Source organism: Pseudorca crassidens, chromosome 9 (genome assembly GCF_039906515.1).
Source record: "Pseudorca crassidens isolate mPseCra1 chromosome 9, mPseCra1.hap1, whole genome shotgun sequence".
Classification (NCBI taxonomy): domain Eukaryota; kingdom Metazoa; phylum Chordata; class Mammalia; order Artiodactyla; family Delphinidae; genus Pseudorca; species Pseudorca crassidens.
Window position 1 is genome coordinate 39,193,941 of NC_090304.1, and position 13,123 is coordinate 39,207,063.

Below are 13,123 nucleotides of genomic sequence, written 5' to 3' on the forward strand. Positions count from 1 at the left end.
AATAATAGAATCTGGTTTGCCTTCTACTTAAGGTCTCAAGATCTGGAGGTTTTCCAGCTTCTGCCCCACTTGTGGCACAGGCACACCTTTGATTCAGTCTGGAGAGATGGGAAGTATAGGTGAACATTATATTTTGTGACCTGTTATCTGGATTTATCCCGTTATTGGATGGGCAACTGGTGAACTAAATTGGCCATAGGAACATTTGTGGAGCCCAGTACGTAGAATTAGGGGCTGTGCAAAGGTGAGAAGAAAGTAAGGCTCAAAATATGGAGGAAGAGATAGCCTAATTTTAAGACAAGACTAGGTTTTGAAGACATCCAAAGTGCTTAGGCAGTTCAAGAGGAACAAGAAGCCAATTCCATCTTGGAGAACTTGGGCAGGCTCCTCAGAAGAATTAGGGCTCGAGTTGGGCTTTTTAGGATGGGTTGAGCTTTGCCCACGTGTAGGGGGATGATGGGCGTTTAGGCAGAAGAAACAACTTGATTAAAGTTCTAGAAGCAGAAGAAAGTGGAATGACAGACCTGCAAAGCCAGAGTGAGTCTTGCATGGAGCACACGCTAGGAGATAAGGCTCAGGAGGTGGGTAAGAGCCCAAATGCAAAAGGGCTGTGACACTAGACAGAGGAAGTTGGGCTTCATCCTGTATCCAGTGGGCAGTCAGCAAGTGCCTTTGGGTGGGAGAGCAGTGGGACCAATTCTGTCATTAGGAAGTTACCTCTGGTAACGAAGACGGTTTGGGGGAGGAAGAGAATAGACATAAAAGGTAGGATATTTCACACCTGCTCTAACATTGCCTATGAGGTGTGTACCACCCAGAATTCCCTTCCCCATCCTTTGCAAAAGTTTAAATATCACATTCTGAAGCCATCTCCACTTCCCCAGGCTGTGTGCCACTCCTGTCTGTGTGTTCCGGCAGCACTTGGTATGCCTCTGTGTTTCAGGAGTTAGCAGGTCGAGCTGAGCGTGTTTACATGCCTGTCCCCCTCCTCGGGGAGAGGGCCCTGTCTGATTCACCTGTGTAGTTCCAGCACTAGCACAAAGGTCCCCAGAGCACCTGAATGGGCGATCCGTGATTGCTGTCATCCTGGGAGAGATAAGGAGCCTTGAACTAGGGCAGTGGGATGGACCAGCCCAAGGAAGGTGCCACAGAAGGTTATTCTGATTTGTATTTCCATTCAAAGACAGCCGAGAAGAAGTGGTCCTTGGGAGCATCCCTCTGCCCAGCTACGTGATCTCAACAGTGGCCCCCGAGGATCGCATAAGTCGCAAGTATTCCTTTAAGGTACTGCCCCCCCACCCCCGCTCCTCCAGTGCAGCAATTCCATCCTAAGAAATGTTGTGTTCCCCAAAATGGCTTCACAAAAGCAGTTGTTTCTGTTGGGGGTCGGGGGGAAGAAGTTAAGAGGTTGAGCGTTTCAGACTCATGTTAACAAAGTTATAAATTCTTTAAACAAGAATAATGTCACATCACAGTACTTTCATTTGTATCTTAGCTTTTGAGTCCCCCAGCCTTGCTTGAGTTTTTAGACCCCTCTTTTCCTGTCGCTGTTTCTGTGACAAGTATCAGCACGGCCCTTCTCATGCTTTCTTACCACTGCCACTGTCCCCGGTGACTCCAGAGTTGCTGTGGGTTGAAGATTCTGGATCCTCCTTCACTTCATGTTGCGTGATATGGTATTGCCTTATTTCTGTAAAACCTTCTGTGACTGAGAACTACTTTTATCCATGTTACCTCATTTGGTGCTTGTGGGGAGCCTGTGAGGTCAGGATCATTAGCTTCGTTTTATAGATTAGGAACACGAGGATCAGAGAGCTGAAAAACTTGCCCACAGTCCCAAAGTTGGAAGATGATGGAGGTAGATCTCCACCCTGAACTCTGTCCTCTTTCAGTTGCATTACAGGGAGGGAGGACAATTTCTTTCTCTTCTTCTCTGCTTTTCTTCCATGTCTTACTCTGTTCACCCATATACACATTGCAGGAGGTGGGAGGTGGTTTCAATTAATGTTTATTGTTATCATTTTAGGAATACTGTTCTATTAAATTGTTCAGAGCCTCTCTTGCTTATTGTTGGCTCTGAAAACATTTTGTTCGATGGGTGTCACACTGGTCTTTTGCAGCCTGAAAGCCTTCCTCAGAAAAACCTTCCTTTCTAGGGTTTAGTGTTGCTACTGGGCAAACAATTGGGATAACGCTGTTGCATGTGAATTTGGGGGGGGGGGCGACAGCATTTGGGATATCCTCAGAGTAACTGATTATAATAACTATATATAGTTCATCTTAACACTTTGTTGGGAGGTGTGAAAATACATTCTAGGAAAACATCTTTTATGTGTCATACATTTTTTTTTTTTTTAATAGGCTTCACCAGGAGTGTTCCCTAAATATTTTTTCTGGGAGACAGAAGGCATGCATGTTTGTGGGGAAGATTGGGGTCTTCAGGGTCTGAGAAGGGAGAAAAGCTATTGCAGACAGAATGGGTGATGTTCAGGTGGTTCTCCAGACAGGGCTGTGGTTTCCTGAGTGTGAAATACTTCCCTTCCCTTTGGGTCGCAGTGTCATTCTTTTAGGAACCTGAGGATGGGCCCTGGGACAGTTCAGGATCCATGTTCTCGGGCATACTGAGGAGTGTGCAGTATTTTGTGTCCTGTGCCTTATGCTTGCCTCTGATGTCAATTCTTCTGTTTGCAGAGCTGAAATTCTCTGACTGTTGCTAGGGTACCTTGCCTGAGATTGTTCAGAGTACCTGTAGTGGTACATAGGCAGAGCCTAAAGGGCTGTGTGGTCCTCTCTCGTCTGTCTTCTCTAACTGTACTCTCAGCCAGGCAGCTCCTGGGCATTGTCAGGGAGCCAGGGTGCTAGATGTGCCCTGAGGCTCCGCTAGGTCTGCAGGACGAGCCAAGCAGGGCTCTCGGTGGCCTTTAGGAGCCATCGTTCCCCCCCACCCCCACCCCCCTTGAGCTTTAATCACAGCCTGGAATGCCCTGAAGAGTTCCCCAACTCTTACTTACTTGTCCTTTAGGTGTCTGCTCAGGGGCCACCTCCTCCAGGAAGCCTTCCTTAAGTCCTCGGGTTAGGTACTTTTCTTCTGAACATCCACAGGTCTGGTATCACTGCACTATAAATGGTTGATTACCCATTCAGAGCTTTCTACAGGAGAACTAACCATCAGCTAGTTCTGCCAGGGTAGATGGGGCTAGTCTCATTCTGCAAACAGATAACATGGAGCCGTCATTTGTAGTAGGAGTTGTGGTGAATGACACTCCTTATACTTCCCAAGTTAAGGTCGTTCAGGCTTACTTCTGTTTCATGTTTAGTCCTCTGCAAGTCAGTGATTGTTCACGGAATCACCTTAGCTTACTCAAGTAAATGCCTGCCCCAGAACCCGCTGTGGAACCCTTAGCTGCAGGCCGAGTTTGCCTGGACTCCCTTGGCACTGGGCTGGATGGATTCAGATATGTGAATGTCACAAGCAGGCCCGTATTTAATATCGTTTTTGGACCTGGATGTTAGGCATGTGAGTGGAGAAGTGAATGCTGACAGTTCATCTGAGAGGTTTTATCCATGACCATTGGTGATTTTAGAAACATGTCATTTTCCAGATTCTGTTTAGTTCTCTCATTTTGCTTTCTCTGACTGGTCCTTGCATGGCGTCTGTCTGTCATTCTGGATCCAGATTATCAGACTAGTGATCTGTATCAGACTCATTTCTGGATAGAGCCTGAGAGCACTGAACAGAGAAGCTTGGACTCAGAGTCCAAGCTTCCTAGGATTCCTAGGTGTGAATCCTGCCTCCAACTTTTCATTCATTCAAAAAATATTTATTGGGCTTCCCTGGTGGCACAGTGGTTGAGAGTCTGCCTGCCGATGCAGGGGACACGGGTTCGTGCCCTGGTCCGGGAAGATCCCACATGCCGCGGAGCAGCTGGGCCCGTGAGCCATGGCCACTGAGCCTGCGCGTCCGGAGCCTGTGCTCCGCAACGGGAGAGACCACAGCAGTGAGAGGCCCACGTACTGCAAAAAAAAAAAAAAAAAAAATATATATATATATATATATATATATTTATTTATTTATTTATTTATTTATTGGGCACCTACTATGTACCAGGCACTGTTCCTGGGGATATAGTAGTGAACAAAATAGAGTCCCTGCTCTCATCGAGTTTATATTCTGCAGGGAAGAGACAGATGATAAACAAGCATGTAAAATAAAGAATACCAGGTAATAGGTGCTGTGAAGAATCTGTGACCAAGTGTGGAAATCTAGGAAAGTTACTTAACTTCTCAGAGCTTCACTTACCACATCTGTAAAAGAGATTCTGTTCCTTCCTTATAAGGCTGTTAGGATTAAAATGAGATTAAAGTCGCGGAAGTACCTAGGAGACACATAGTAGGCACTCTGTAAATCTTCCTATTTCCACATCATTTTCCTATGTGGATTTGGTGAGCTTTTTCCTTGCCAATTTAAAGGACCTTGCTTATCAGAGCACAAGGGGGAAAACCTCTTGTTCGTAGTCAATTGCGGTTGCTTTTCCCAGTACCTGTGGAACATGTGAAAGCACCTTGATGCTTCCTGACGTATAGTAGGTGTGCCAGGGTCTTCAGTCAAGTGTTGGACTGCTCAGCTGAGCTTTGTGTTGCCTCTTTGGCGAGACAAAAGAGCAGCTTCCTTGATGGGCGTACATCATGTTTCACGCCCAAGCAGGAAGCAGAGTGAATATCTGCACCGAGCTGCCTGCTGTTGAGCAGCTGATTTTTGAATCAGTTCCAGTCAGCAGGTGCTTCAGAAGAACCAAAACAGGGACTCCCGAGAGTCTGCTTCTATGGAATGAGGGTTTTTTTTAAAAAATCTCTTTCTCAAATAAACCTTGAATTGACTGTGTGCCCCTCCCTAAGTGGGAGTAAGATAAGTAGGAAACAGGTACAGCTGCGGGGCTTTTGCTGCGGGGAACAGACACAGCTGTTCCTAGGCCTGACTTCACCAAGAAAAGGGAATCCAGCCTGTGACGTTTTTTCGAGGTGTGGAAATAAGCTGGGTGGTGCATGGGCTTTTAGTCTGGAAGAAGGGAGAACCTGGCCGGGGCGTTTCTGGGTTTTGCTCCTGGAAGTGAGACGCGCACTAACCTCTCTGACCTGGGTTTCCGTCTTCTCCCTCCAGGCCGTGCACATGGGGATGCGAGCACTCATCTATAATAGCTCCACCAGGGGCTCTCAGGCCGAGCAGTCAGGCATGAGGACCTACTACTTCAGTGCCGACACCCAGGAGGACATGAACGCTTGGGTCAGGGCCATGAACCAGGCTGCACAGGTGCTATCTCGATCGTCACTGAAGAGGTCAGTCCCCATGGAGGGTCTCTGCCAGAGCGCTTCCTACACAGGTGGGGGAACCCAAATAAGAACTCTTGGATGCCCAGAATTCCACCGTTCACTCACTCTTATTAAGCATTGCCCTCTCTTTGAAGTCCTTTTAAATGGTGACTTCTTCCAGGAGGAGACTGTTTACAGGGCAGGCACATGCTGCAGGCAGAGCTGGAAGGTCCCCTAGGAATTATCTAGTCCACTGTCCTCATTAAACAGAGAAACAGGAAGGGCTGGGAGGGTGAAATGACTGCCTGGGATACACAGCCTTGGTACCTGGTTGCATGTTTCTCAGTCTTTCTTCTCTTGTGTGTGGTGGAAGGGAAAACCTTGGGGCTAAGATTGGGGAGGAGGGAGCAGACAGACAAGAAAGATCTTGCAAACTGGAAACATGCCACCGACGGCCCACCTTGTTGTTGGGAGCTGACTTGGGAGCTGTCTTCCAGCTGCCTCTTCCCTCGAGTGGGCGAACCAGGGTACCATCAGGGATCTTGAAGTTCCTGAGTCTGTTGACTGTGGGTGATTCCCTGTGAGAAAGCAGAGGAGAAACATGAGTGGAGTCATGGGCTTGGGGAAGGTGGGGTAGTCCTGGAAAGTGCCTTTAGCCAGTCCTCATCTGACATGAGCCCCGTTCTTCACTCTCTGGACACCTTGCTCTGCTTAGAGGCCTCTTTGACAAAGGTCTGTTAGTGAGGGCTCAAAACAAGAGTAGTGTTCTCCAGCAACCTAAAGACAAGATTCTTCAGTAACTGCAAATGGGTTTCACATGGATGTTTTTATATTGTCCACCTTTTCCAACTCACGTGTATGCTATTTTTGGTGTTAGTGGTACTTCCTAGCTTCATGATATCTTTCCTGAGACGATCAGACCTTTGATATAGATAGTGACCTCCCTCAAGAGGTCAGGCTCTACCCTTGGAGCTTCCTAGCAACTCAGTCGAGCATTTGTCATGCTGGGTTTTTTTTTTTCTGTCTATTTTTCAGTATCCTAGGCTTCAGGTGGGAATCATCTTTGTATATTCTGCACACCTGACATATAGTAAGCTCTCAAGTGTCTGTTGAGTGAGTAAGTGAGAGATAGGAAGAATGAACGAATACGTTGAACAGAACCAGGACCAAAGACTGTCCTGGAGGTTTCCCCGTGGGCCCTGAATCAGTAACTCTTTAACTACAGGTATTCAGTCAGGTTTGCCTCTGCTTCTTAGCATTGTCATCCAGCCTGAATTCTTCTGTTATGTCCATAATGATGATATGAAAGCCTGTGCCATTAACCTGCAGGTACTCTGTTCAGAGTGACATTGGCATTTCCACCTTCATCCTAGGAGAAGGAAACTGGGAAGGTTTGACACGACTTACTCCTAGTGTACATGCTCACTGTTTCCTAGTTTTTGTTGTTCATTCTTTTTTTTTTAATTAATTAATTTATTTATTTATACATACATACGTACATACGTACAATAAGTGAAGACATTCCCTGGCGGTCCAGTGGTTAAGACTCCACACTGCCAATGCAGGGGGCGTAGGTTCGATCCCTGGTCAGGGAACTAAGATCCCACATGCCACGTGGCACGGCCTAAAGAAAAAAAAAATCAGCACAATAAAGGCCAGAAAAATTAACAATTAAAAAAAAATGCAGAAAGCAAAGAGAAATATCCTTGGTCACCTTCCCAGGGTTACCTCTGTTACCAAGTTAACAGGGATCCTTTTAAACTATTTTCTATTCATATATGTGCTTATATAAATATAGAGGGGGTTTTTGTGCTTTTTTTTATAGCATGAATGATACTGATCTTGAAAATCATTCTGTATCAGTGTACATGGGCTACCTTTATTTTTGACTGCTGTATGATACTTCATAAGGTAGAGGTACCATAATGTATTTAAGCGTGTGCCATATCTTGGATAGTTTATTTTTTGTCCTCTTTTACTGCTGTAGGTAGTTTTGTGTAATGAAAAACTTTCTACAGGCCTCTGCGTGTGTGAGGCTTTCAGATTGCTAGGTCAATATACAATGCATTTTTAATTTTAATCAATACCACCAAACTGCCCTTTAAAGAAAGCTGTATATTCCACTAGTGAGAGCGCTCATTTCCCCACATCTTTGCCAGCAGTTGATATTATCAATCTTTTTCATTTTTGCTGAGCTGCTGTGTAGATAAATGGTATCTGGTTATTTTAATGTGTATTTTCATGATAGTAGGGACCTTTTATATTTATTGACCACTTGTATTTCCTCTGCACTGAATTGCTGGTACCTATTCTCTGCCCATTTTTCTACCGAGTTGCTTGCTTTTCCTCTATGCTTCCTTTCCTACATGTGCTGATATCTGCCCAGTTAGGAATGCAGCTTAGCCTATTGCAGAGGTTGGTTATAGGCTCTCCAGTCTTGTTATTTAGTCTGTAATATTCTGGCATTTTCCCTGTTCTCTTGGATTCCTCAGAGATCACCTGAGAGGTTTCTTGAGCCCATCTCCGAGTTCCCTTAGGGCCCTGGCACGCTAACAGCTGGGTCTTTTCCATCTTCCTCCCCACCTTGGTCTTTCAGTCTCTCTTAACCAAGGTTGTTCTCTTATTCATGATGAAGTTCATTCATCTCAATGAAGATAAGGAACTAAACCCAGAAGTTGAAGAATTCAACTTTATTTGTGCTGTGGTCATCTTCCCAAGCAGAGATACCTATGTCTCATATTTTTTTTAAAGTTCTCCCCTTCTTTATTTTAATTCTTAGAAAATAGAAAATTTTGTTTTATTTTACTTTGCTTTAAATAAACAAACCTCAGTCCTTCTAGACTTTACTGTTTCTGTAGTCATTCATGTAGGCCCATTCCACTGGATTTGTATTTTATCTCTGCTTGATGAATTTCTTGTGTCCTTTTATAACGTGAGCTCTGAGAGCTCCCTGTGTTTTTACATTGGTTTCTTTCTACCGGCAACGTTAAATGGGTTCATTCTTGTGTCCCAGCTTTGCTCGGTTCTTCGTGCCTGACTAGGGCATTGGGTCAAAGATAACTTGAGAATGAGATCAGGCTTAATAGGAAAAAGTGCTGTGATTGATAAGTGATGTCTGCCTTGAACCGTTCAGGATGAACTTGCTAGCTGAGATTAGGATTTTTTTTGTTGTTTTTTTTTACTTTTTCCTACCTGAAGATTTTGTAATTAACTATCAGATTTTGGTTTTAGAGGGGCTCCTTCCCTTCTCCACTGGGCTGCCTTCCAGATCTCAGGCCATTTGTATTGTCCCTAGCTTTTTCCTGAACTTTTAAATGTGTTCTTACTGTGCTCTTAATAAACTCTTAAAATCCCATAATCATCTTTGCCCAAGGTTTCTTCCCCATTTAAAAAAAAAACAAACAAACTTGTTATACCTTCTGACGCAGACAAAAAGCAGAATAACATTTCCTCTTAATTTTCTGAGAGGTGAAATTATCAGCCAAGGAAATTCAGACTTATTAAATGTTCTATTTTACCAGAATAAGATGGTCAGACATTTGGTTAGTTAGAAGTATTCATCATGCAGGACTGCATCTTGCCTCTCCTCCACTTTGGTGATCTGCTCTGCAAAACCTCCATCTCTGTTACGTGGGTGGCCCCAACCATAGCTTTTTGTTCTCTCCCTCCTTGTTTCTTACCCAAAAGCTTCTATCCTTATTCATACAGGCAAATGCTTTCTTTATGAATGTGGTACATTAGGACTTCTGACTGCAGGTAAAAGAAAATGCAAATTTACCTTAAAAGGGGAGGAATTTATTGATTCATGTCAATGAAAAGTTCAGGATAGCTTCTAGCTTTAGAAACAGTTGGGTTCAAGGCTCAGACAGTATCATTACAAGTAATTCTCTCAGGCTCTGCCTGCCTGGGCTGGATTCATTCTTAAACTCCATGTGGAGGTCCCTGGCATATCTAGGACCTGGTGGCTAGATAGCTGCAGTAGCCCCAGACTTGTGTTGTCCAAGTTAAGTTCAGCAGGAAAGAGCCAGAGTCTTATCCAGAAGCTCTGAGGTCTTATTCTGATTAGACAGGCTTAGGTCACATTGATTCCCAAAATCACATACTGTGGCTAGGAATGCATGTACTGATTGGCACAGACCTGGGATACATGCTTCACTTCTGAGAACTAGACCATGGGGACTGAGAGCCAGGTAGGGGTGGATTCCCAAGTAATGCTAGGGTTATGGGCAGAGGAAGGAGAAATGACTTGATGGGATGTGGTAAACGCGATGTAAGCAACCAGTATCCAGGCCACTTCCTACTGTATCAATTTCTTTTGCCTTAAGTACTAACTCCTTCCAAAGTTTAGTCTCTGAAGTTGGGTAGACCGGGGTTTAAATCCCAGCTTTACTACTTTCTAGCTGTGTCACTTGTGCAATTTAGGTATGCTTTTTAAACCTCAGTTTTTCTAAGTTATCGGATTTTTGCAAAGATTAAATTAAATGAGTGTATAAAGTGCTTACTTCGCACATTGCCTAAGACATAGTTGATAGTCCATCTCAGATGTGCTAGCTTCCATAGGGTTTGGTTTAACAATGTCATTGGGTCTTTTTCCTTTGCACCCTTCCAGTTTCATCGTTAATCCTCTGGTTTACATTGATGATGAATCTCCTGTGAGCAAATCATACTCTCTCCCTTGCCAGGATGTGCCCATCCCCTAGCAGTGTGAGTTGTGGCTCAGCAGTCCAGGCTCCCTACAGCACTGTCCCTCAGCCTGCCCCTCGCCGCTCTCCTCCTCCAGCCTCTTCCTACATCCTCTAACCATAGAGGGTGCTGAGCACCGTTGCTGTACCTCCTCCCTTTGTTCTCTTGTTTCCTACACAGGCTTCAGGGTCTCTTGATAGACAAGTATTCTTGAGGCCCCAGCCCTAGGCTGTAAGGAGCACCAAGCACTGCTGCCAGAGCCTGCCCTCTACCTCCTTCTGTCCATAATTTCTTCTCCCCTGTTTCCATGTTCTTCCACTTACCAGACTTTGGATTCTGGTTTTTGATTCTCTGCAGCCTCCTTGACATTTGTCTTCTGAGTTCCCCGCTGTTGAACTGGTTATTCTTCTCTTGTCTAAGGATGTCTTGTTCTTTCCAGTAAGCTAAAGCACTAAGCAAGGAGGTCAGCTTGTCGTTACAGTTCACAAAACTGACAAGCAATTCAGATAGGAGGGCCTATCGGAAGACAACTTATCGCTTTTTATCAGTTTCCAAACGTCTCTGGTCTGTGGTGTAACTATAGTCCTGTCTTGGGACTGAAGGAACTTATAGCCTAGTCACCTTTGGCATAAAATCCAGTCTCCTTAGTAGGGCTTTTGATCCCTGCCTGAGTCTGGTCCCTGCAGGTGCCTTTGGCTCACATTATGCTATTCCTTATCCTCTCTGCCCCAACCATACTCAAATTATTGAATTGGGTGTGTTTGTACTTTTGTCCACTTAGTCTTTAATTCTACAGTTATTTATTGAGGGCATATTGTGCGTCAGACACTGTTAAGCATACTGAGAAATACAGCAGTCTTCATTAGAGAGGCAAAGTCCCATGCATTCTTGGGTGGGTGAGGGGGAGAGAGACCGTATACAGGCAAACAAATCAGCAAGATGATTTTCTATCACGATCGGTGCATGAAGGCAGTAAAATGGAGTGATGAGATGGGAAGGGACTAAGGGGCAGGGAGCAGCCACTTTTGTTGGGGTGGTCAGGGGAGGCCTCCATACGGGGAACGTGTGGAGGTGAGGCCTGATTGATGCAAGAAACTTGCATATGTAAAACTTCGAAGAAGACTGTTCTGGGCAGAAGGTATGGCACTTACAAATGCCCTGAGGCAGGAAGGAGCTCGGTTTATTCAAGGAACAGAAAGCTGGAGAGTTGTGGCCAATCAAAGCGAGCTAGGGGGAGAAGAGACTGTGATGAGCTCTGGCAGGTAGATGGAGGTCCATACCGTGAGGCCCAGGATCCCTCTGGGCCTTGCTCATCTGCTCCCCTGGCCCTCACTCTTATTAGGACAATTCAGCACAGCCTTCAGGTCCTAGCCTATGCATATGTCTTCCTTCTTTGACCCTCAGTGTGTCAGATGCCTCTGCTTGTAGCACTCTTTCGTTCCTTATGCATAGAACTTTCATGTTAAAGTTATGTTGGCCTGCTTTCTCACTGTCACCCCGCTAGACTGTACGCTCCTTGAAAATGAGAATAGTCCTGGCACATAGTAAGCATTCAGTTAATGATGGGTGTGTGGGTGTTTGGCTGGCTGGGCACGTGGGTGGTTGGATGGATGAACAAAACTTCTACCTGTAAGATGTTCAGATAAGGACTTGTGGTGTCTGAGAGCCGTCTGAGCACTGCTGTGGGATTGATTGTGGGGACTCAGCCTGCTCAGAAGTGGCCCACACGTTTCTGGCTATGTGCACTCTCCTCAGAGCATGGAATCTTTGGCCTTCCAAACTCTGATCCCTTTGGTTAAAGTGTGGCAGGACAACGCCTGAGGTTGGACAAGCCCCTTGGACCCTTGACAGAAGTAATTTATAGACATGTTTTCAGCCCAGGTGCGGGGCTTTGGAGTTGGATCAGATGGAATTTGAGTCCTGCTTATGTCACTGGTTGCATGATTCAGAGCAAGTTGCTTAACCTGAGTTTCACGTTCATTACCTATAATGAAACAATAATATCTCTAGCTTTGTGCAATGATAAGAAGAGATAATATATTTGAAGTGCTTATAGCTTAACTTACTTTTGCAGTTAGTACGTGCTCACCACAGTCCCTATCTTTCAGTAGAGACAATTTATTGTAAGTAATCTGGTGCTCACGTGAGTGCCCTCAGCCTCTCTGGGCTTGACAGTACTGACCTTGCAAGATTGTTGTAGGGATTAGAGATGGAACCTATGTCAGGTTCCTGGCACACAGTAGGACGCAGCATATAATAACCAAGCATTGGCCACAGAAAATGAATGACCCAGACTGTAACTGCTGTAGAGAGATGGGAAGTGAGGGAGCTTGGTGCGTGCCAGACTGGCTCAGGTTGGGCTGTGACAGTTGAGCGTTACTTACGCAGCTAGAAGGAAGAGGGAAGGATTCTCCGGGCAGGAATGAGCAAAGTGAGGAGACCTGGCAGCCATTATATATCTTTCCTTTCTTCTTCGTCTGGTTTGTCAGGTCCTTAAAACTCCACAGGGGACTTTGCCGATAGCCACTCTGCTGAGGCAAGTGATGGCCTCAGGTGGGAGTCTGGTGTTTCATTTATCCTTCAGTCTCACTCTTCTCTGGGGGAGGACAGGCCCTCTTCTTGTTTATTTAGAGCAGAGAGTGAAAGGCAGCAAGTTATCTTCCCCCATCCCAGGGGAACTGCCCTATTTAACTCTGGGGAAAAGTAGAACCCGATTCCTGTCTCCATTTCTCTCCAGCCATTTCCTTCCTCAAATCTAGGAACTAATTCAACTGAGCAAGCCTGCCTTCATGCTTCCTAGAGACTTTGGGCCCATCCTCTTCAGCCTTTTATACAAGTCTATGGACTGTGCTCAGGGTGGGTTCTAGCTTTTGAGCCCACTGCCCTCCTGAGCCTTGGGGTCAGTGCTCAGGAACTTCTGCCCTTGACCTGGCTCAGACCAAACTCTCCAAGGATTATCAGTGGCCTGACCCTTGTTCTTGGGCTATTAGTTTGGTCATTTAGGTATGGTGAGTAGGGAGGGATCCTCCAGTGGGATTGCAACAGGAAGGCTGTGTCTGCCAACAGGACCAAGGTCCAGCCAAGCTCCTACAAGCTGTCGTTCCTTTTCTCACCCAAGTCTTTGAATGAGATT

At 45.5% G+C, this 13,123-nt stretch overlaps 1 protein-coding gene across 9 annotated transcripts in view; it reads left to right on the forward strand.

The window, feature by feature from the left end:
* PLEKHA7 (pleckstrin homology domain containing A7) overlaps positions 1 to 13,123 on the forward strand; it is a 209,791-nt gene that overhangs the window by 143,335 nt on the left and 53,333 nt on the right. For all 9 annotated transcript variants that reach the window (XM_067749749.1, XM_067749751.1, XM_067749752.1 and 6 more), the window contains 2 exons: positions 1,184 to 1,284; positions 5,159 to 5,334. In XM_067749749.1, the coding sequence (XP_067605850.1) occupies positions 1,184 to 1,284; positions 5,159 to 5,334 (277 nt within the window). The remainder of the gene's footprint in view (positions 1 to 1,183; positions 1,285 to 5,158; positions 5,335 to 13,123) is intronic.